This window comes from Manihot esculenta, chromosome 13, assembly GCF_001659605.2.
Source record: "Manihot esculenta cultivar AM560-2 chromosome 13, M.esculenta_v8, whole genome shotgun sequence".
Taxonomy (NCBI): Eukaryota; Viridiplantae; Streptophyta; class Magnoliopsida; order Malpighiales; family Euphorbiaceae; genus Manihot; species Manihot esculenta.
The window spans coordinates 11,833,501-11,859,122 of NC_035173.2; the positions used below are offsets into that span (position 1 = coordinate 11,833,501).

At 34.3% G+C, this 25,622-nt stretch overlaps 2 protein-coding genes across 3 annotated transcripts; one reads left to right on the forward strand and one right to left on the reverse strand.

The window, feature by feature from the left end:
- The first annotated feature begins 11,064 nt into the window (after positions 1-11,064).
- On the forward strand, positions 11,065-14,990 carry LOC110629228. The gene is made up of 5 exons (XM_043949692.1): positions 11,065-11,243; positions 11,777-12,224; positions 12,316-13,573; positions 13,699-13,845; positions 13,997-14,990. Exons 2-5 carry the CDS (start codon positions 12,174-12,176, stop codon positions 14,620-14,622), a joined length of 2,082 nt encoding a protein of 693 aa, XP_043805627.1. The 5' UTR covers positions 11,065-11,243; positions 11,777-12,173; the 3' UTR covers positions 14,623-14,990.
- A 1,759-nt stretch (positions 14,991-16,749) lies between these two features.
- On the reverse strand, positions 16,750-21,192 carry LOC110629580 (universal stress protein PHOS34-like). 2 transcript variants are annotated; one of them, XM_043949945.1, is made up of 3 exons: positions 20,301-21,192; positions 17,477-17,519; positions 16,750-17,019 (listed from the first exon to the last, which is right to left on the reverse strand). In XM_043949945.1, exons 1-2 carry the CDS (start codon positions 21,037-21,039, stop codon positions 17,512-17,514), a joined length of 747 nt encoding a protein of 248 aa, XP_043805880.1. In that variant the 5' UTR covers positions 21,040-21,192; the 3' UTR covers positions 16,750-17,019; positions 17,477-17,511. The 2 variants fall into 2 exon arrangements, with proteins under 2 accessions (XP_043805880.1, XP_043805879.1); XM_043949944.1 differs by having other exon boundaries at positions 16,750-17,052; positions 20,301-21,190.
- Between the last annotated feature and the right edge of the window lie 4,430 nt (positions 21,193-25,622).

Below are 25,622 nucleotides of genomic sequence, written 5' to 3' on the forward strand. Positions count from 1 at the left end.
GCATTACCTCTATGGGGTGAAATGTGAGATCTTTACAGATCATAAGAGCCTACAGCACATCCTGAGTCAGAGAGAGTTAAACTTGAGGCAGAGACGGTGGGTGGAATTGCTTAGTGATTATGATTGCAGGATCCAGTATCATCCGGGAAAGGCAAATGTTGTAGCCGATGCCTTGAGCCGGAAATCATTAGGCAGTTTAGCCCACATTACAGCAGAAAGGAGGCCGGTGGTGAAGGACTTCTACAGATTAGTTGAGGAAGGGCTACAGTTAGAGTTAACTGGTACAGGTGTTTTGATTGCACAGATGAAAGTGACACCCGTGTTTCTGGAGCTGGTGGCTCAGAAACAACATGAGGATCCAGTGTTGGTCAAGATTGCCAGGACTGTTCAGTCAGGCAAGAGCGAAGAGTTCAGATTCGACGACCAAGGGATTCTCCGCTACGGGCATAGATTATGTGTACCAGACGACATCAGTTTGAAAGGAGACATTATGAGGGAAGCTCATAATGCGAAATATAGCATTCACCCTGGAGCCACCAAGATGTATCAAGATCTGAAGAAAGTTTATTGGTGGCCAGCAATGAAGAGAGAAGTGGCACAGTTTGTGTCAGCCTGCGAGATATGTCAAAGGGTGAAGCTAGAGCACCAGAAGCCGGCTGGAATGCTTAACCCACTGCCGATTCCAGAATGGAAATGGGAGAATATAGCCATGGATTTTGTAGTGGGGTTACCGGCGACGTCCAACAGACTAGACTCCATATGGGTGATTGTGGATAGACTGACTAAATCTGCTCACTTCATTCCCGTCAGGAGTGGCTACTCTGTGGACAAGCTAGCGCAGGTATATGTTGAGGAAGTTGTGAGGTTACATGGGGCTCCTGTTTCTATAGTGTCTGACAGAGGACCCCAGTTTACCTCTAGATTTTGGCGAAGTCTGCAAGAGGCTATGGGCACAAGATTAGACTTCAGCACTGCTTTCCATCCACAGACTGACGGACAGTCAGAGAGGACCATCCAGACCATAGAAGATATGCTTCGAATGTGTGTGCTAGATTTTGGCGGATCTTGGAGGCAGCATCTACCCTTAGTGGAGTTTGCCTACAACAATAGTCATCATGCTAGCATAGGGATGGCTCCATATGAAGCTCTGTATGGGAGGAAGTGCAGGTCACCAGTTTGTTGGGAAGAGATTGGAGAAAGGTCCCTAGCAGGGCCTGAGTTAGTAGAGATCACCAACAGAGTGGTGCCCATCATCAGAGAGAGGCTCAAGACTGCTGTTAGTCGGCAGAAGAGCTATGCAGACGTTCGCAGGAAGCACATAGAGTTTGAGGAGGGGGATCTGGTCTTGTTGAAGGTGTCTCCAATGAAAGGGGTGGTTCGTTTTGGGAAGAAAGGTAAGCTGGCTCCGCGGTACATTGGACCTTTTGAGATTTTGCAGAAGGTCGGAAATGTGTCGTATAAGCTTGATTTGCCTATGTCTATGGAAAGAATCCATCCAGTCTTCCATGTTTCGATGCTCAGGAAGTTTGTGTCAGATCCGAGTAAGGTTCTTAGCGAACCAGATGTGGAGATCCTAGGTGATCTCACGTATGTAGAACAACCAGTGCGGATCATTGACACCCAGATCAGAAAGCTAAGGAACAAGGAGATCCCGATGGTGAAAGTCCTCTGGAACCACCATAATATCGAAGAGTGCACCTGGGAGACACGGGAGTCTATGCTCCAACAGTACCCCCATCTCTTTTGAGGTTAGTGTTAGCTTCTTTATGTGCTTTATGTTATGTTTTTACTCTGTTTTGAGTTTGAGAGGAACATTCGGGGACGAATGTTCTTAAGGGGGGGAGAATGTAATACCCGGCTAGACCCCGGTATCGGAATTCCTACGTTCCGGCGGATTTTCCGTTGGAAGTCGGGATTCGAGGATGTCGGAGCTTGCCCTAAGGGTATAAGAAAGTTTTTTAAGATGTTTTTTAAGTGTTTTTATCATGTTTGCATGTTTTGAGTTAAGAAAATTGAGTTTTGAAATGAAAAGGCCAAGGGGACAAAAGCCAGGTTCGGCCGCCGAAGGTGAAGTTCGGCCGCCGAAGGTTGCATGGTTTCGCATGCACGTTAGGCCGCCGAAGGAAGAGTCGGTTGGCCACTACAAAAGCCCCTTTGCCCGAGACTTGAGTGTTAAACACTCTGTTTTTGGGTCAAAGGTAGGTTCAAGCTCTCCTTGGTGTGATTTGTCATGTTTTCCTCAAATCTTGCATGTTTTAACTTGATTTGAGCTTTGTTTTAGAGATTTGAGCAAAAGGAAGCAAAGTTGAGCACTTGGAGATTTTGATTGAGTTTTTCCCCATCTCCAAGCTTGGATCATCAATCCTCTAGGTCTTCAAGAGGTAAGCATGGATCCTCACCTCCCCTTATGTTTAAAGCAAGTTTTAGCAGTTTTAAGAGAGTTTTATGGCATGTTTTGGGGTATAAGCATGAGTTTGAGCATATGTTGCTCATATGAGCCTTGATGAGTTTTGTTGTTGTTTTTGAGGCTTGAGCTAGTTTTTAGGCCTCTATATGCATGAGTTATGGTATATGTTAGTTGAGAAGTGTTGGTATGCATGGTATGGGTGTTTGATAGGAGTTTGGAGGCTGAGAGCATGAGTTGTGCTCGGATTCTGCCTTTCTGGAGAATCCAGGTTCGGCCGCCGAACCCCTTGTGGAGGCAGTTTCGGCTGCCAAACCTTGTCCCCGAAAGCTAGGCTTTTGGGTGAGAAAGGGGCTTTCGGCCGCCGAAAGAGGGAGTTCGGCCGCCGAAAGTGCATGAGTTTCGTCTCTGGATGAGACTTTCGGCCGCCGAAGGTGCCGCCGAACATGCATGAGTTTCGTCTCTGGAGAGGGGTTGCGGCCGCCGAAAGTGCCCAGTCCAGCCTTCTTTTGCCCATTTTTCCATGCATACCTATGATGTTTTAGAGGGGTTTTGGGGAGATACTAAGAGTTATGTTTAAGTAAGATTGGTCCTCATTTGAGTCCACCTGTGTAGGTACGGACCCGAGAGACCAAGGAGGCCCACAGAGTTAGAGTTACAGAGACTGCTCAGCAGTTGACAGAGGTGAGTGGAACAGAACTTTATTTTAAAAGTTAAGAACTGTTTTAGCATGATTCATGCATCATTAATGCCATGGTTATGTAGGATGCTTTGCATTAGTATTCACCAAGTTGATGCATTGCATTATTACTTGTATATGTGGATTGGACCGAGGCGATCTCAATAGCCCATAAGTCTGTCATTATTGTATGTCCTGTGTGAGCTCCTTTGGGGCCGGGCATTTACCTTGGATGAGTCCTGTGAGAGCCCTTATAGGGTCGGGCACCATGAGTAGTTAGTGAAAGACCTGTGTGAGCTCCTTTGGGGGCCGGGCACTGACAGAGGGAGTCTTGGGATCATGTCCAATCCGAGATGTGAAATGTTTGTGCAGTGATGCATCATATGATAGCATGTTTTAAATGTGATTTTTATAGATTCCGCTCACTGGGCTTTAGCAGCTCATCCCTCTCCCTAACCCCATTTTTCAGGGCCTCAGAGAAGAGAAAGAGAAAGAGAAAGCAAGGGTAAAAGTATATGTAATAGTAGAGAATAGTGGACATGATAATGATGTACAGTACAGAGTTTATGTAATGTAGAGAAATGATGTAATAGCAAGTTATGTATTGAGTTATAGAATTGTGCTTGGCCCAAGTGTATGTTTATCCCTTTGCACATGATCATTATATGTTTGAGATAATGTAGTTATGAGAGCTAGGCTTGGTGCATGGTAGTATTTCTATCTCTGTAGTTACTGTATGGTACCATAGCAGGTATCACTCTTCGAGTGCATACAGACAGAGCATGCATAGTCCAGGCTTAGTTGATGAGAAAAGTTTCAAGAAAAGAACAGATAGAAAAGCAAAGAAAGAAAAAAAAAAACAAAGAAAAAAAAGAGTAAGTAACAGTTTTAAGCTTAAGTATGATCATGTATGGGATGTATCAGGTACACGCAGTTGACAGTAGGCTTACTACGGGTCCCGGCGGCCTTAAGCCGATCTGGATCCTAGTGCCGGTGATGGTCCGGTAAGCGGGCTGTTACACTTATGCCGACCTGGATCCTAGCGCCGGTAGCGGTCTGGATTTTCGGGTCGTTACACTGTTTTGGAATGCTGCATATGCTACCTATGAGGCTACCTTTAAAAAGCATATTAATGCAGTGAAGGAGCTAAGTGTGAAAGCTCATGATGATTTTATGAAGTAGGATCTAAGAGCTTTTTAAAGCCTTCATTAATTGTCGGCCTAAATGTGATGTGATGGCTTTCAATCTTGCGGAGACTTTTACTTCATATATAGGCAAGTCTAGAATAATAATTTCAATGCTTGAGGATATCAGAAGCTATCTAATGGAGAGAATGTACACTAAATTATAGAATATGGCCAAAGTTTAAGATGCTATATGTCCAAGAACAAGAAAATAAATTGAAAATTTTAACCTAGGCACTAACTTGTGGACTGTTAGACCAATAGTGGGGAACACATTTTGAGTTGCAAATAGAGAGAGTTTTTTTATTGTCAGTATGCAGAACAAGTTATGCTCATACAGAGAATAGGACTTAAGTGGCATTTCATGTATTCATTTCATGAAGCATGAAGTTATGGACTATATAGAACTTTATTATAATAAGAAACAATACACTGACGTCTATAGTCATGCTATACAGCCTTTGAATGGTTCAAATATATGGCCAGATATAGAAGGTCCTTCAATTTTACCTCTTCATTATAAATAAATGCCTGGTAGACCTAAGAGAAATAGGAAGAAGGATGCATATGAAGGACCAAGGACATATTCTAGCAAGTTAAGTAAGAAGGGAGTGGAGATAATTTGCCAGTATTGCTTGAAACTAGAATATAATAGGAGAGCATGTCCTACTGAAGATAAACCACCTACAGAAAAGTCACCTAAGATCAAAAGATATATCAATTATATGCATTTTTTTATTAATAATTTTAAAACCTTTAATATTTTTATGCACTTGTTTATAGGGTAAGATAGATAGGCCAAAGAAAGACTTTGTAAATTTATTAAACAAAAAGAAAAGACAAGCTACAATACCTATTTTTGAGACTAATGAAAGCAATGCATCTCAAGACTAGCAAAATGTAATAAATAAAAGACTAGCAATATAAGGACATAGAGTACTTATATCTGATACTACTTCAAATTTATGTTTTTTTTATTATATTACTTTAATATATATTAAAGGTTATTGATATATTGTATATAAATATTAGGAGAATCATCTGTTACTTTTATTAGTAGATCTGCATCAATTGCAGCTACAACTAGAAAAGTAGAAAAATGCAACGAAGGCCAATCTTCTCAACCTATTGGATCATAATCTCCGAATTTTCAAAGTGCATCTTAAGAAGATATCTATGTTTTATCAGTTTAAATAAATAAGTTACCTATTAAGAGACCTGAAAATTAGAGAATACAATAAAATTTCACAATTGCTAGAAATGTATTTTGTCACCGTCATTATTATTGGGAATATATTTTGGTGTTGTTATTTGGTTGTCAATGTATGATGGTAAAATATTATTTTGAAGTGGAATATAGCTACTTTATTTTGGATACAACACTATTTTGTATACTTTTACCAAAATTGATTTTGGAATGAAAAGTAAATTTAGCTTATTATTTAATCTTAATTTTATTTGATTATTATTGCTTAATCTTATTTTTTTTTTGTTATTATCTAATCAAGAGGTTAATTTTGTTTGTTCAATATGAAAAGTAACTAAAGTTTTTGCAGAAAATTTAAAGTCTACAGGTTTATTAATTTATAACATTTTCTCAATATAACATCTTATGGAGAAAATGTGATAATTATTTGTTTATGATGTTTTTATAGGAAATTTGAATTTTGCATATTATTAATTTATAATGTTTTTGTAGCATAATATATCATGGAGAGAATGTGATAATTATTTGTTATAATGTTTTTGCAGCATATTGATTATTGTATTGGCTCTGCATATTCCATGCTTGAATGCACTTAGATTTAGACATAAGAGAATCTTTTATTGAGTTTTCTTTATTGTTGCTTATGCTTATACTATAGACACAACTCCTTTATTGTCCATTTATCTAAAGAATTTATTACATAGACAAAAAAAAAAAAAAGCACAAGCAATGTTTCTCTTGTTAATAAATTTTTCTTCTACAGAACTTGTCAGTGACCAAATTGAATTATAATAATTATATAAATATGTACCTGAAAGATAGAAAAATTCTAATATATAATTTTATTAAATATAAATATACAAATAGTTATATGCATCAACGCATACTACCTTTAAAAAATGAATTTATACTAAAATACCCTTGAAAACTTTAGAGGTAATTGGCATAATTATCGTGCAGGTTAGTCTTCAATTTCAGTAAGTCTTAGGATATGACACAGTAATTAGTAAGAAGTTTGAATGGATTTTATTAAGAGCAAATTACTACTATATCCTTGAAATTTAACCTAACTAATTAAAATGCCCCTATAGTTTTAGAAATACATTAAACTGCTCTTATATTTTTATTCTGTTAATTGAAAAGTATATCCGTCAGTTTCAACCCATTTTTTTTCGTTACTCTATTAGTCAAAGCAAGCAAAAAATAATTTATACCAAATATACCCTATTCATATCAAATAAAATTCACCTCGCCACTCTCCCTTCCATTCTCTCTCATCTCTTCACCAATACATAGAGTTGGTTATCGCATTTTATATGGAGAAAAAATATGAAACTTAAATAACAAATACACTGCATTGCTTATCGCATTTAATATGCTCAATTCTCCGCATGTATAGAGTTGCATTAGTTATTATAGGGTGGTTGGCATTGGCCACCTTGAACTCTTGTTCTTCATTTGTTCTTTCTCTTCCAATTAATTACAACTTTGTTAATATTAAATACTTCAAAATCAAAATCAATTGAAAGAGTAAAAGCTAGCATTAAACATTTCAAAATCAAAAGCAACTCAAAGAACAAAAACTTTCTCCACTGCATTAATTGAAGATGACAGCCATAGATGTGAGGAAAGTATAATAATGAACTAAAAATAACATATGAATTACCAAGAACCACCTTTAAATTACATTACAACCAACTAATTGTTCATCATTCATCAATCCATACATAAATATATAGCATATTACAAATCCTTACTAATCATCAAATACCCACAAAATCAATCCAAGTTTTTCAACAAATTCATTTACCAAACACAAACGAATCAAGACACATGCAATCAACAGAATAGGAAACTTGATGGACAAGCTCATCTCCTGCAGCAAGTGATCCTCAAACATCCTCTGGAGTATAGATTAATAGGAGTTAGAGTCTTGAAGCAATTGTGTGTAATAAGATCTTCCAGAACGTGGAGGACAATAGATCTTATTAACAGTGAGAGCTCCATATGAGATATAGTAATGTACTCTTCTCCAGAACAATGATATGTGGGAAAGCAAGGATGAAGTTTTAGAGTAGAGAAGTGTTGGATTTCATAAGATGGGTTGGTGAAGAGATGAGAGAGAATGAAGGCTGAGTGGTTAGAGGTGAATTTTATTTGATATCAAGAGGGTATATTTGGTATAAAAATATTTTTTTATTGCTTTGACTAATAGATTAACAGAAAAAAGGGTTGAAACTAATGGATGCACTTTTCAATTAATGAAATAAAATATTAGGGCATTTTAATGTATTTCTAAGATACAAGAGCATTTTAATTAGTTAGGTTAAACCTGTAACACTCCTTACCTTGTTAAGGTATAGACAGAGTAAAGATTATCACAAACTATACTTTTTTAGATATTTCAAAACTAAACAATTTTCTTTAACTAATTATAACACATTTTACCTTATCAAAGTGTAGATAGAGCAGTCACAAATTATACTTTCTTAAATATTTCAAAACTAAACCATTTTGTTTATGTGTAATTACCAAGTTATTAGGTTGTTCATATAAATTTTATATATTCATAAGAAAATCAAAGGAAAATAGAAAATCACACAAACACCTAACATTTCTTGAATTTCTCTTTCGTTTCCACTTATACTCTCTTGTTATCTTCTTTCCTTTGATGTTCCTTCACCTAGGTTAATTTATATCTTAGATAAGGATTGAATAAATTGAAAATTAAAGTTTTATAATTCATATTCATGCATGAAGAAGTGAGAAAATGCTATTTCCGACATATTTTCTATGCTCACCTTTGATTTTCAAGCTTGTTGCATATGGAACCCTAACATTTCCTTCTTCAATTCTTTTAATATATGGCTCTCTTTCTTTAACTCTTGATCTTAGGGTGAATTTTGGTTAAAGCAAGAAATTATTTTGGTGAGAGATTGGTTTGGATTTGGTGGAAGAAGGAAAAACAAAAATTTTAATTTTTTTAATGGAGTAATCCTCGGCTAAAGGAAGAATGGAAAAAGACAACCCTTTTTTTTTTGACTTTGTCATCTTTATTATATTTATTTAGGTGACACATGGAGGGCTAAGTTGAAGAGGTGAAAAAATAAAGGAGTAAAATTAAATTTTACCTTTAAACTTTTCATATTCACACATTAACCTATTAAATGCTTTAACATATTCATTTTAGTTTTCAAACTTTCAATATTCATAGATTGACCTACTAAATTATGCTTTTAGCCTTTTGAAATCCATTTCACTTAGGTAAGTATGTCAGGTAACCCTAAGCACCTCCCGGAGGTGACTCATTTCTAACACGCTAATAACACTGTCTACTTTATTTTTGGATATGTCCATTTCTTTATTTGAGTTTTCTATGATTCAGTTATTAGCAGTTTAGAGTTATGCTAGCACCTTCCTTAACTAGCTCAGGGTAAGCTAACACCTCACTCTAATGCCACTTGCTCTAATAGTGAAATAACCTAATTCATACCTAATAATGTCACTATTCCTAATAATGTCATTATTCCTAACTATGGAATAAAACCTCAGAGATATGGTAGTAAATTGCCTTTTATTTAATGGATCTTATAGACAGAATGCGATAATTATTTGATATTGTATAATTTGTTATTTCGAAAGAGCATTCAATTCACATTTGCTCATGTATTGGTCTTCTTTTAAACTTTTCATAAGTCATTGATAGAATTTGAGATTATCAATAAACTTTTGATAGGATTATTGATAATTCTTTGCTACTATAGGAATAGCTATTTTAAACCCACAAATTAATTATGAATTGATAATGAACACTAAATTCAAAGAAGCAAACCATTTTATTGGCAAATCATGGAAGATACATAATTGATAATGAACACTAAATTCAAAGAAGCAAACCATTTCATTGGCAAATTATGGAAGATACATCACACTTCTTTTGTCTCTATATATTAAATTATATATTACATAGATCAAGATGTATAATAAAGTTAAACAAATAAACCTAACTTTTTTATTTAAGGCCTCTCTAGCACATTTTTCAAACTGTAACTTTGAATTGTCTGAAGAAGCATGAGTCTTTCTTCCTTTAGCTGACAGTTTTTTTGCGTTTTTATAAGCAACTTTTCTTCTACTCTCTTTAATTTTTAATTTACATTGCAATTATCGTCCTCCTTATAAGCCTATGCAGCTTCTAAAATATTAATTTTATTTAAAAATACATCAAATATAAGTATCCCTTGAATCACATCTCATCTCATCATTTAAACATAAGAAAAATTTACAAATTGTAACCTATAGTTAAAACAAAATGAACAGTACACAGCTATCAAAATTCTATCCACAAAACTACTAACAACAATTAATATGAATTCAAAACCTATTTAACTTTCTTAATGGAAAATAATAGAATCTTTATCCTAGATTTTTTTGTGTATAAAAGACCAAAAACTGCACATGAATCTAGTGTCCAGGACAGAGTACTCGATCTCTACCACTCTCGCTAGATGAAGAACCACATATGGATGCCATCTAGATTGCACAAGAACATGACTGAGCTAATACTGAGAGAGATTAATTAATCATGTAGGAATAAAAGAGCTTATCTCTTCCTCTTTATGTGATAGAGATAGAATAAGAGATTTCACTTTTCGAATTTGGGGATTTTAATTAAATGGAAGTTTAGGCTATCAACTTTAGGTTTAACTTTAGTAATGAAGTTACTTATGTGGATTATGCAAAATAACACCTAGAGTGCTATGTGTAATAATTTAAATGTTGTCAAAATTAATTTTAAAATTTGATACAATTATACCAAATTTGAAAAGTGGAGTTTTTTTTATCTATAATTAAAATTTTTTGATTATATATATGAAAAAAATATAAAGTTGTGTGTTTTTTTTTATTAATAATTAGAGTCAAGCATTCAATCGGTTTAATTCAAAATCAAATCGAATAAACTAAAAATTAATATTTTAGTATTTATAAAAATCAAATCAAATTGAAATTGAATAGAAATCCAACTGAATCGAACTGAGCTGATTTGGTTTGATTTTATTAGTTTGACTTCTTATTAAATTTTTTATTTTTATTTTTTTAATTTTTTTATCCTTTATTTTTAATATTTTAAAATTCAATTGAAATATTTTATTTTTAATAATAGCATAATTTTTTATATAATAAAAAATAATATAGCATTGCACACTAATCAATTTAATATAATAAAAAATAATATAGTATTGCTGATTAATCAATTTAATTTAATTTTATCAATTTTTTTAAATTAAAATTAAATTGAATTAAAATAATTAAAATTTTAAAAATTAAAATCAAATTAAATTTAATAAAAAATTAAAATAAATTTTTAAATTTATTTAATTCGATTAATTTTTTTATTTAAATCGAAAACTGATTACACCGTACTGAATAGCTCTATAATTTACAAATTTTTTTATGTATTTATCTCTAGCATAAAATTTGAATATAATTTCAAGCTTGTTTCCTTATATTTTAACATGTAAAATAAAAGAAAATCACAACCGCTGATTTTTGTATATGTATATTAGATATAAATTAATTAAAAATGATAGGTGCGCGTTTGAAGCGTAAATAAAACAAACTTAGGTTTAGACATTGAAGCTTCACCACACGCCGTTCCTTCAAAGGGGAAAAGGAAAACTCTATTTTTATCTTTTGTGGTGGCTGAAGAAGAACAACTACGTAAGCTTCTCTAATAGCTTAGAATCCACATCACAATCTGGCTAAAGAGAGGTAAGTTAAATCTCTCTCGCCTCCTTTTGTTTTTTTGATTGTTTTTTTCTTGGTTTTGTTCGCGATGTATTTCTGCACCTATATGAATTTATTCCGGTCTGGGTCTTCTTTTAATTTTATATTTTTTATTTCTTTCCTAGTTTGTTTCAAATTTTAATAGATGCTTCTGCTTGGTCTGATCAATTTCCATTGTTAAATTGTTGAATAAATTCGTAGTTTTGTTTGTTGGTAGAAGAGATTATGAAATTTTGATACGTAAATGTTTGAATTTTAATGTAACGATGGGAATACGGTGTTGTTCTTAATCTTGCAATTCAAATGGTCGATATGATCAATTTTCGATTTGTTTTTTATTGGAGTTAGCTGCATCAGTGGCTTCCTGTGTTTCTATGTGTGGCTAAATTTTCAGTAACGGTAGCTATATCATGCGTATACGTGGTATCCTTTGAATTTGATTTTTTTTTTCTTCTGAATGAGTAATGCTTTACGAGAGGCTAACGTGTTTCTTTTTTCTTTGCTCTCTTGGTTGTCAGGCCAGCATCTTTTATGCATAATACGGATTGGGTTTTGATAATTGGCAAAGATTTTGGTTCACTCTGGCCGCTGTAACAAATTTTAAGTCTTCTCGCACCTCTAGGTGGGTGTGGGGCGATGACGGAGTAATATTGCTCTGTGTCTTGAGGAGATCAAGGTCATGTCATGTTTGGAGATTGTGTCGTATTTCAGAGGGTTTGTCTCTTGATTATGGCTAAGGTCACATTTTGCTAGGTTCCCAGAAGCTTGATTTTATTTGACAGTCTACATTAGTTAACTTTGGTACTTGTTTCAGGCTTCTGAAAATTGATGCTCAAAATAGAATAGTTCTCTAGCCTTAAAATTTTTATGTAATACAAGAATAGAAGTGGATGTAGCTTTTGCAGTGTTGCCAAAATGGTTAGGTTTTCGTGCTTCAATTCACATATTCATTCACAGAAACCAAAGGTATGTGGTAGAATCACTAACAGTTGATGCTAGTATCATTTTTCTCATGTTCCGTATATTTTTATTAACTGGTGTTTTCTTTCTCACTTAGAAACCCTTCCATACTTCTGTTGAATCAATGCGTAAGAACTTACAAGACTCTTCTCGAATTAAAGCTCTTACGGCACCATCTAAGACCACAAGCTTAAATTCATCATTGCTGAAGGTGCAAGCTGATACTGAAAATACTGGCAGCATCAAGAGTGTTACAAGTTCTGTGTTTGTTGAACAGGGCTGGAAAGCAGAGGAAATTAAGGGCAAAGAAATTATAGGGAATGACACCCGATTCCATCAGAAAGGCCTTATTAAGAAAAGTCAATCTCTGGGAAGTGGATTATGCCATGAGGGAAGAATTCTATGTGAAAATGATATTGAGGATGACACTGATCAAGGGCTTTCTAGTGATTCCCTTGATCAAAATGGGATTGGTGGACCATACTGCACCAAGGATGCAGGAGTAAGCACAACCAGCGATCGGGAAAATGTTCCACAATCACAGACTGCCCAATTTGGTTCTGATATTGTCAATGGTAAATCTATCCTCTCAATTGAAGATCCTCGGCATTCAGAGAAGGAAGGCCCTGAAAATTCTGAAGTTCTGGTATCTAGTGAAGGTGGCAATGAATCTAGAAATCCTATGCCTTCTACACCTCCAATGATTGATAAATCATCCTCTTTGCCCGATATTCGCTCTTCCTCTCTCTCTTCTGGTCAAGCACCTCGTGCGAGATCTTGTGAGGACTTACATATGCTACACATGAGGTGGAAGGAGGTTTCATTTTGTGAAGTCGAAATGCAGGTGATGCAAGAACAAGAAAGAAATTATAATGATTCTAAAACTGAGAAAAATAATTTTGAAATTTCTCTTGATGATGGTTATGATCCTTACAATTATTCAGCTTCTGCAAAAGACTGGATAATACCAGTTGCAGATGAGGTAAACATGGCAACAATCCTCCACAGAAAATCCCCCAGTGGGCTGTATGATGAATTACCAAACAGGGATTTTAAAATGAAGCGGATTGAGGAGTGGATTATTGATCTTCAACACTGCAGCCCATTGGAAGGCAGTAATGAATTAACAGATACTAATCGTCCACTGAATAGAGATTCCACTGTCATCAGTGGTTTGAGGGGCACAAGGGTGGATACTAATGTAACTCCTGGCATGGAAGCTGCTAAAAAATACATCTCTTGTTTGAGTGCCAATGCTACCACAGCTCAGTTGTCAAACCACGGGCTTGCAGTGATCCCATATCTTAGTGCATTTGTTAGCCTGAGGGTGCTTAATCTATCTGGAAATTCCATAGGTTTGCATCTCTATTAGCATCATTACCTTTTTTCCCTCTCCTTGTCTTCTATCAAATGGTCTTGAATTTGGGGGAAATAATCTTAGTATTACCTGTCTGAATATTTGCTTTTGTGCTCTTTTCAGTAAGAATATCTGCTGGCGCCCTCCCACGAGGACTTCATATGTTGAATCTGTCAAAAAACAATATTTCCACTATTGAGGGTTTGCGGGAACTCACCCGACTTCGAGTGCTGAACTTGAGCTACAACCGGATATTCAGAATTGGGCATGGTATGTCATATGATAAACTGTAACTTAATAGTTGTTAGCTTTTCTATATCTTTGTTCTATTTATCCTTTATATTTCCACACTGCTTGCATCTCCAAATGTTGATTCTTGTAGCTATTTTCTTTTTTTTTTTTGACATTTCTATTTTAAAAGGTCTGGCTTCTTGTTCCTCTCTGAAAGAGTTGTACTTGGCTGGAAACAAAATAAGTGAGGTAGAGGGCCTCCACCGTCTGCTAAAACTAACAGTATTGGATCTGCGTTTCAACAAAATCTCTACTGCCAAATGTTTGGGCCAACTCGCCGCAAACTACAATTCCCTGCAAGCCATTAGCTTGGAAGGAAATCCAGCGCAGAAAAATGTTGGAGATGAACAACTTAAGAAACATCTACAAGGCCTTCTTCCCCATCTTCTTTACTTCAACAGGCAGCCAATTAAAGTCAGCACATTGAAAGATGCTGCAGACAGAGTAGTAAGGCTGGGCATCAATGCCCATCAGTTTGAGCGTGGCCAGAGGTCAGATAACAAAGGAGCACGGAAGGGTGGCCACGGACAAGCTGGCACTAGGCTGACATCATCAACGATTCATGGTCGTAAAAATCAAGCTGTGGGCTCACCAAAGAGGTCCAGGGGTAGGAACGCTCGTTTGCCACCAACTGGAACTAAGGCAACAACCGACCATCGACATCATTATTTTGATATCAGTGGCAAACATCTTAACTATAGATCAGAGAGGTCAATTCGCAGGAGTCGAAGTGAGGGAACTTTGAGAGTCCTGTGAGATGATCTGTTATGACTTCAAGAGTCAATTATGCTACTTGGAAGTTTTTGGTTGTCCTGGTAATAAAGCCGTGGTTTCATTCAAATGGTCCTTCGAGTGAAATGAAAGCAATGATCAATCGTCGACATTATGTTGCTCTATCTACCCACATTCTCATTTCACAAAGATGAGGAATTCTTGGTACTCGGATGATTTCTCATGCTTTTGGATTTCTTTATGTCCATCAGTTTTGAGTTTCGTTTTTTGATTTTCTGTTTCAGCATTATCATTTCTCTTGATGTACTGTGTTTGTGGTATGTGATAGATACATGTTTAATTTTAATGTTGCTGGTGACTCAATAATCAATTAAACACTTAAGTTTGGTTAATGCTGCATTTTGCATTTAATATATGAAACTTTTGGCTTTGATCCTAAATTCTCATATCTTGTTTAGGTTTAAATTCACCACGTGTTTGATTTGTTAGTTAAAATTAGAGAGATATTGGTTAAAATTAGAGATGGTTAAAATTAGATCTCTAAGGCGATGATATGGTCTATTCTTTGAATTATTTATTGATTATGGTTAATTAGCGAATCTTTCGTAATTAATTTATGTCATTTTAATTAGTGAATAATTTTTAATTAATTTATATTTAATTAATTTATGTCTAAGTAGTGATTGGTTATATGGAGTATTTCATAATTAAAATTAATCTATGAGAATAAATAAAAATGTTTTTGTTTCTATAATTAATTTTTAATTGAAATAAATTTTAATTTTTATTCTCATAAATTAATTACGAAATTTATTTTCATGGCATTAATTTGATTTTTTTTATTATTTTTTTAATTATTTTAATTTTACTTTTTTAAAAATCTCTTTTTAATTTTTTTTATAACTTCGATCCTATTCATTTTATACGTAATATATTTTTATTGAATTTAAATAGATTACTTTTAATGATTTTTACACCATCAACCGAATATTGTGAATATCTTATCTCAAATCTTGTAACTCCAAATTAATGCAAAAATCCCACTTATATATTTTTCACCTTTGAATTTTTTAAATATTTTACAAAATTTTAAAATTTATCTTTATCAATCTATTCTGGCCATTGCTAATCTAAACCTCGAGAAAAAAAAATTTAGCAGACAAAAATAATTTTGTAGTTTTTTTTATAAAAAAAATAAAGAATGAGTTTCAATACATTTAAATTATTATTTATTTGTTAAGTTAATTTAATTTATTATTTATAAATTTTCAAATTTATCTATAAAATCTCATTTTTATAAAAAATAATTGTGTTATCAAAGTTTTAAAAAAATATTTATCATTTAAAAATATAATTATCCTTCATAATTTATTATGATAATTATTTTAAAATAAATAATAATCACTCATCATTTATTTTAAATTTCTTTAGTTAACTAAAATTAATTTAAAGAATAAAGTGGATCAAATCGAATTAATTTAAAAATTCAGTTTGATTTTTTATTCATTTTGGTTCGATTTGATTTTTAATTTCAAAAATTTTGATTATTTCGATTCGATTTGATTTTGATCAGAAAAAAATCAAAAAATCAAATCGAATCGATTAGTGATAATAATATATTATTTTCAATAATATAGATATTAAATGATTAAAATATTCCAATTAAAATTTTAAAATATTTAAAAATAAAGCGTAAAAAATAAAAAATTTATTAAAACATCAAACTGATCAGATCAAATCAAACTGAATCAAATCGAATAAGACCAATTTAATTCAATTCACTTTCTGATTAAAATTAATTTGATTCGATTTTTATAAATATCAAAATTTTAATTTTCAATTTATTCAATTCGATTCGATTTTAAACCCAACCAACCAATTCAATTCGATTTTAAACCCAACCAACCAAATGCTAGCCCCTAAAGTCTATAATTGTTTTCTCACGGCAAGAATTAATATGTTAACTTTGTAAAATTACAAGGATCAAATAGTTAGCCACTGTGTAGGTTTCAATAAACAAATATGAAGAATGAGGACATTAAAGGGCCTGGTCCTTGTATGTGATCCATGAAGAAAATTGAAACCACCATGCAGAGTGCATAAAGGCAATTTCACAAAATCTAAATCTAAATAGACAAAGTGCAAACAATATCGAGTAAAAACCATACACAAAGCTTTGGAAGAATGTATACAACCCAAAAGGCAGTTCAACCAAGACAATGTTATACAATCAAAAGGGTGGTAGCATTCTCAAAGCAACCCTAAAACTTAGGCCAGAAAGTATGCTAGAAAAGAGAAACAGATATGTAAACCAACATTGCGCTCATCATCCATATGTACAAGGCAACAATCCCATTGCTCACCAACAACAAGTTCTACATCAAACTCTTCTGGAAGTTCTTTGCTGTTCATTGCCTTGAACTGTATTCACGTTCGTTAATTGTTAGCTGCAAACTGTAATAATCAAAATCCATTAACCACTGAAAAACAAGCATCTCAATTACTGAGTATGATCACATGTTTGCTCAGGTGGAAAAAGAAAAGGTTTTGGATATAATGCATAAAGCATATTGGATATGACATTTAAGAAGAAAGAAGAGAAAATTAACAAGAAAATTATTGGATTATTTTCCAAGTCACAGAGATGCTTCTTCTTAACATCATATTTACTGTTCTGTAGTAATGCTAAAAAACAGGGAAAGAGGGCAACCTCTCAGCAGAAACAATCAGTGCCCTCATTAATGACTAAACACAAAAGGAGGAAAAATAAAAAGGAAAAAGGAAAGAGGCACCCCTTCATTCTCTCACTAACAAGGGAAAAGACCAAAGATCTAAAAGATCAAGATTTAAAAAAAAAAAAAATCAGTATGAGCATTACCTATAATTGGGGATCTCGCCTTCACCCTGGGACTGCTAAAAATCTGCCAACAAAAGAGTGTCGAAAAGAATTAGATAAAGTTGTGAACAATCATAAATATGTCAGGAGAACAAACAAGAGGAGTAATAATAGGTCCTTGTCTCATAAAGATATGCTTGTTTTCCTTTTTGTATTTGTGCCAAGTTACAGGCCTGAGATAGTAATTTACTAATCAACTTCCTAATATACTCATATTTAATATGCTTTGAAATATATAATTTATTAATTTCAAGAATAAATTAGTAAAGGAAAGGAAAGATAATATAAAATTTATTGTTTTTAACTATATTAACTATATTTTCTTAATTCATATGAAAAAAACAAACAGATCTGTCTTTTTTGGGATGAAAGGAGAATTGCCTAATGGAAGATATACTTGGGAATAACAAATATTCACCAACATCCTAACCATCAGATGTAGATATGCAAAATGAATTTTAAAAGCATCATCAAAAGAAGAAGAATAGATAGGTTACGAAGATGCTATACAGAAAAGATCTCCTAGTCACAAATTGCACCAAATACAAAACAAGTTTAAGTCCCATGTTTGGTAATTCTTCTTCTCAGCACAGATATCCTATATGGAACAGATTGGGATATGTGCTAAAAAATAACCCATTGACCTACGATGAACAGGAATTTTTTTTGGTTACCAGTGTCTTAAAGAAACTGAAAAGTCAGCAAAAACAAAGAGAACGGATGAGAATAAAAATTAAGAACCTAAAGGGAGAATGCTAATAGTGACAGGTACACAATTACTGGCTGCTCTATGTTCAATTAAAATTAATAGAATTGCAGAAAGAATTCTGAAGAGGATATGAGAAAAAACACCTGATGACCTATGGCTGAATGGATACTGTGAAGTGCTGTAATTGAACAGCATAAGATTCTATTTGCAAATCTCAAGGGGTTCATTTGTATCAGATGGACGGATAGTTTAATAGGTGCAGGCTGCAAAGTTCTTGGCAAATGGCAATAGCAACTAAACTCCATTAGATGATTGTCTCATAATACTAAGCTAGTCACATATATTTATATCTTTGACAACAAAGATAACATTATTGATTTAAAGACATCAATTACTAATAGCATCCAATGCCTATGGGTTTAGGAGAGGACAGTAAGTTTACATCCACAAGCAATTTTTGTATAAACCATTGCTTGCCCAAATAAGGTTTTCCATTTTTTTTTTCCTTTATTATTAATTTCCCAAGAAAAGACTTCTCGTAACATGTATATTAAAACTTTAATTCATACACACACAACAAGGTCACAGCATCTAACTCCCCTTTTTTTATATTAAGGATGGTGATGAATTTGGTCAAGTTTATTACATCTGATCGAAATCAAGTTCCGTCGGACCTTTTTCCCCTACGATTTACCCCTATTCTTTTTTTAACACAACGGCCTCATTATATTTATACCAACTAAAATTACAAAATTAAGATCATAATAGAAAATTAATCCTGTATTATTATACTATCCTGAGGACAAGATGTATGAAAATATCAAACAGCATAATAACAGGATGAGAAATTATTAAAATGCAGCACATGCTACTCACAAGAAATTCAAATATTACAGTTTAAGCAATCCACATGTATATTTGAAAACATTTTTGGGTTAGTAAATAAATCATCTTTACCACTTTGAAACTCGAGCTAGCCTAAAGCTGAATGTCAAAAAGAAGGTAAACAGAGAAGGTTGAATTACCCTCAAGTCCCTATGGTTTGCCATTATTTATCAGTTTGTCCCTATATTTTAACATTCATATTAAAAAGTCCTTAGACCTTGATTCCATCTACTAAAAAGTCCTTCCATCCAAAATTAAAATAATTTTCCACTAGTCAATGTATTTTAAAATTAGTCCTAGGAGAGATAAATTTATTTAAAGACAAATATAACCTCTTCTTAAAATTAAATTTTCCAAATGGAAACCTAAAATCCAAATCTTTAGACTAGCTCATCTGGGAAATTAACACCAGATGAAAATATAAGGACAAGCTGACAAATAATAGCAAACCTGAGGGGCATCATAATAATTTACCAAAAAAAAACAAAGATCGGAAATTATTTTCATGAGCCACTCTTCCAAGCTTCATGACAATCTAACCAGATGTGCACGAAAAATAACAATCACAGATAATATCACTGGAAATGAATCAGTAACCAATGAAAAATTTATTACAAATGCTAAATTAAGGAATGAAAAAGAGAAGTAGTACAATTGAACGCCAGTAAACAGAACCCTATTGTAAACCAAGTCAAATGGTACTATTCATTCAAACAAAAGGAAGAATTTATGTTTCCAGCTTTGCTCTTTCTTTAATCATGCTCTTATTTCCTTTTCCACTTAATATTGGAGCCCAAAACAACATTAATTAAAAGGGGACAAAAGAAAACTGCATCTCATTGTTGAGGGAATCAATTGCCACATAAAGGCAACCCATTCATGATAAACCTCATTTTTCAATGTAATTTAACATAAACTCTGTCAATCAATTAATCACCAAAACCAGGAACAACAGAACTCAATAATAATGGCAATAAATTCACATAAGAGAGGATTAAGATAGAAAAAACAAAGTGATACGGTGCATAAAGTAATCCAACATTTGTGGGGTTATGGGAGGGTTGATATACGTAGTCTTCTCCCGCAAAGCAGTTTTCCGTAGCCCAAGTCCATGAGCTCAGGTCATAAATGTGATGATATAGCTGATAAAATGGTAAATTCAAAGGAGAAAAGCTTTCTGAAGTATGGAAGTTTGAGAAAAAGAAAACAAACCTTTCTGCTCATCAGAGGCATCATGATATTCCTGGTCCTCCTCAGGCACAGGATGAAGCTCCACCTCCTTTCCAATTATCCCTTTCTTTACACTACCCTCTTTTCCACCATCACCATCGCTCTCCCCCTCCTTTTCATCTGGGCACCTCACAACCACCACCGGACAAATGCAATGATGCACACAATAATCGCTGACGCTTCCTAGCCTCCCCTTACTATTCCTCCTGGCAGCCCCAAAACCCCTGCTCCCCATTATAACTGCGCTCAACCCCAGCCTCTCCACCTCCAAACATAGCCTTTCTTTCATGTCATGGTCCTCGACTATATGGATTTTGAATGGAAACTGCGCCTCAACCAGCGGCTGCGCTAGGGAATTGGCTTTCGTGGTAGTGAAATTATTAAAATCATCTTCCAGCTTCTGCTGATCACTTTCGTCTAGAGGTGCCCCATCGCTATTATCGTTGATGTGGAGCTTGATCGAGCCCCAGTCAGCACCACAGAGGACGGAGGTAGGACGCACGTGGAGGAGGATGACGGAGTCATCCGGGCGAAGGTAGTTTTTAACGGCCCACTTAACAGCATAAGCACTTTCGTCGCTGAGATCAACGGCGATGGCTATGCGGCGGTGAGAGGAGGGGATGGGAGTGGTTATGGGAACGCGAGGAGGGGAAGAGGGTTGGACACGGAGGCGCGGGAGCGGAGGGTCCGGGTCGAGTTGGTCGAGTTGGCGGGTTTCCATGGCGGAGGAAGGTGGTTGTAGGAATATAGTTTTGAGGATCGAGTTGACTTTGGAGGGAATGCCGAAAGAAATATAGATGCGAGTAATGGCGGAAGAAGGCAGCTGAGCTCTGCGCTGGTCTTCTCTGGTCCGCTTTCTATTAATAAACAGAGTTATTATTGTTAATACTCATCCCTTTTGAAAATAGCAGTCTAATTATTTTGACATAATTAAAAAATATTGACAAGATAATTACAGTAAAAAAAAATTATATTTTTAATATATATATATGTATAACGAGAAAGTAAGTCTATATTAGTCACGTGGATAGAGTATTATTAACGGATTCATTCAATTTTTTAATGGCAAAAACATGTTTAAGTTGTTGAATAATTTTGTTTTAAACAGGCGAGTCACAATTTTTAAAAAATTCATTCAAATTTCTTAAACCTTAATTTTTCATTTTAAAAAAAAATGGTTTCTCCATTTATTTAATTATTAATATTTTAAAAAATAAAATACATTTTAGAGATTAGTAACTATAAATATATTTCAATTTTTTAAAAAAATTATTAATAGTGAAAAATTTATCATTTAGTAAATATATTCAAAAATAAATGAAATAATTAAAGTATTTTATATATATATATTTTTTGAAATGAGAATCGAAAACTAAGAGAGTAGAATCTGAAATCTCTCAAATTTACTCAGATACACTTTTCACCATACTAAACTTGTGAATACAAAATATTTCATATGTTAATGACATTTTTAATCGATTTATAAAACTATGAAAACTATATATATATATATATATATATATATATTACCTAAGAGAGTTTTTGACCTTTTAATCGATTTTTAACTATTAGTAATTTATAAAAAAGTAAGTGAAATGGTTGGTATTTCATTAACAATCACTTTGCTGCTCAAATCAATAATTTGTATGAATTGAGCGAGTTAATAGTAAAATTTATTTTTTGAGTAATTAGAATTGCATGCATTAGATGTTGATATTTAATTAATTTTATATTATAAGAAGATAAAATTTATCATCCTTTTATCGTAAAATTTACGATTACTAACTAGTAGATAATGGATTTACATTTATGGAGATTTTCTTGATCTTGCAACAATTGTCAACGATGGTGAAATGATAATTACTTGGTTCGTCCATGACAATCGAGTTTTATTTATTCAGAGTCATGAGTATTCAAGGGCTAATATAATATCACATTAAGTTGTAATCAGGTCACATTGTTTAACCAAATCAAAGGGGGCGATGGTCGAGCCACGCCCACATCATTATTAAGAGACAATGACGCTTAATCAAAAAGTCTTTTTACTAGACAAGCAAAGTACAAGTCATATCAGAAATCCCTTCACTAGTATTCGATTATTTAAATTTGAAAAAATATGTTTTTTCCAATTGGCTTACATGTGTAAGATTTTCAATGGTTGTACTTACATGTTGTTTTTACCTTCATCTAATTTGAGAACTGACGTCTTATTCTCCCAATTCATTTACTACTCGTCATTATTATCCCTATTGTTAAATGTTAATCTTTACATCTTCTTTCAGTTTTGCTTCACTTTGCTTCACTTTGCTTACTGCATCTTTTTTCTCTATGCTTTTATTTTCACCATTTCTATTCTCATCTCCATTATCGGTAATTTTGCATCCTTCTTACTAATTTTCTGATTTTATTGAGAATGAGTTAGAGAAACCAGTTGTCTTTTTTTTTTTCTCCTAATTCAGAGACTTTTATTCACTATGTGCATAGTTTATCTTCAAATTCTTCCAATTCTTTAAAAAATTTCAAGCTCCTTTTCATCTTCTTCAAATTCCTCAAATACTCAAATACATGTTCCTACTCCAATCGTGCTCCTAACCAAAAAAAAAAATCTGGTGATGGAGAGACCCTGATGATTCATGATATTCGTTCCATTATAATAGGAAGACATTTGGATCAATTATGGATGAACAAGTTTTTTCTGGCTAGGAACCGAATGTCTAGTGGATTTGAAAACCTCTAAACAGAGTGAAATTTCTTCGCCAAAAATTAGAAAAGAGGGAAAAAGCCCTTCCCGTGAGGAGCTGAAGCCTGTGGATTAGTTAAAGAAATTATATACTCAAAGGAAGTTCGATGTTACTATCACTATGAGAAATATAGTGCTGATATGGCAAAACCAATAGGTGGAGAGGGCGAAAGACCAATCAGCTACTAATCAAGCGATAATGGCTTAAACTCAGGTTCAAAACCAATAACCAGCCGAGAGGGCGAAAGATAAACCAATGGCTAACCGAGCCAGAGTAGCCTAAACTTAAGGTCAAAACCAATAAACAACAAAGAAGGTGAGAGACCAACCCATGGCTAACGGTGTAAAAGTGTCCTAAACTCAAGGAAACCACAAAAAAAAAAAAAAAACTTTATCACTGTCTTGTAATACTTACTGACTTTTCATTTGTACATATATGGCGGGTGGAAAAAAAAAACTAACAGAATCTACCTGTGTTTCTAAGAAGAGAAAAGCTCTTTTTATAGAGAATGATCCTGGCCAAAACATCTACGGGCTACTATTAATGAGACCCAATCATCTCATCATATCAACTCCCCTTGTGCAGAAACAAGAAAGAGAGAGAAAAGGACGAGAGCTTTATTTCAAAATGTAATAAAATGACATTACACATCGTTTTGGAAGCATCGCTTCCTTTTATACCAGACAACATCATATGCACATCACGTGCATATAAAACTCAGCTCATAACAACAATACGACATAGTTTTAACACCCTCTCCTCAAGTTGAAGCTGGTAAGGGCAGAAGATTCAACTTGCGGGTTAGAGTGCCATGGCGAGAGGCTGGTAAAGCCTTGGTGAATATGTCGGCCAACTGATCCTCAGTAGTGAGATAGTGAGGTAATATAAATCCCCGTTGAAATTGATTTCTGATCAGGTGACAGTCTATTTCAATATACTTCGTGCGCTCATGGAAGACTGGATTGGCAGCAATATGCATGGCAGCTTTGCTATCACAATGCAGCGGAATGGGCAGTTGAATGTGAACCTGCAAATCCTGCAAAATATAGCTAATCCAGAGAAGTTCACACACAGTGTTAGCCATTGCACGATATTCAGCTTCAGCTGAGGATTTTGAAACAGTAGGCTGTTTCTTTGTTTTCCAAGAAATAAGGTAAGGACCCAAGTATATGCAATATCCACAGAGTGACTTTCTGGAATAAGTACAAGCCGCCCAATCAGAGTCATAGTGGGCATTTAAAGATAGATCAGTATCTACAGGAAAACAAAGCCCCTGATGTAAGGAGCCCTTAAGATATCGAAGCACGTGTAAAGCAGCCTCCCAATGAGGTCTTCGGGGCATGCTCATAAATTGGCTCAAGTGCTGCACAGCATAGCATATATCAGGCCTTGTAAGATTGACATAAAGAAGCCTGCCAAGAAGTCTCCTATATAAATCAGGTTTATCAAAAAGCTCTCCTGATTCAGGAGACAAATGTAAGCCTTGAGGCAAAGGACAAGAGACAGGTTTACAGTGAAACATGCCTGCATCTTTCAATATATCTGAAATATACTTAGCTTGACTAAGTAAAGTTGCTTGAGAGGATCTAGCAACCTCTAGGCCCAAAAAATATTTCATAGGTCCCAAATCCTTGATAGTAAATTTTGAATGTAAAGCAAGCTTGCACTCAGTAATGGCATTAATGGAGTTTCCAGTTAAAATAATATCATCAACATACACAAGCAGTATCAAAGTTACAGTACCAGTATGCTGGGTAAAGAGGCAGTGATCATGTGAGGACTGCACAAAGCCTAAATTTTTGAGGAAATTGATAAATTCAATGTTCCACTGTCTAGAGGCTTGTTTAAGCCCATATAATGACCTTTTAAGCAAGCAAACTTGCCCTGGCTGGGCTCTGTGATAACCTTGGGGAGGTGTCATGTACACCTCTTCATCAAGATATCCATGTAAAAAGCCATTATTTATATCCAATTGGAAAATTGGCCATTGTCTGGAAGTAGCAAAAGCAATGAGAATTCTTACAGTTGTAAGCTTGGCCACAGGTGAAAATCTATCTTTGTAATCCAACCCCTCAATTTGGTTGTAGCCCTTAGCCACCAACCGAGTCTTATATCTCTCTACATCCCCATTTGGCTTAAATTTTACTTTATAGACCCATTTACAGCCTATTGCCTTTTTTCCTTTAGGTAAATTAGTGAGCACCCAGGTGTTATTATTTTCCAGGGCCTAAAGCTCTTGCTTCATGGCTTCAACCCAATGTGCATCCTTAGATGCTTGAGTGTAAGTACAAGGTTCAGTGACCTTATTGATATTGCAAATGTAAGAATGATGTAAGGGATTATTGATCATGAAGGATGCTTGTTGGGAGTTTACATAGTCTTGCATCCACACAGGCGCTTACCTATGCCTTTGGGTCCTTCTAACTGAAGGATATTTCTGTATGTTATCACTGGTGTGACCAGATGGACAAAAATCAACATCTGGGCAATCATTCTCAATCACAGGAATAGGAACCACAGAGTTCTCAATCAGATTAGTGTTTTGGAAGGGAAATATGTTTTC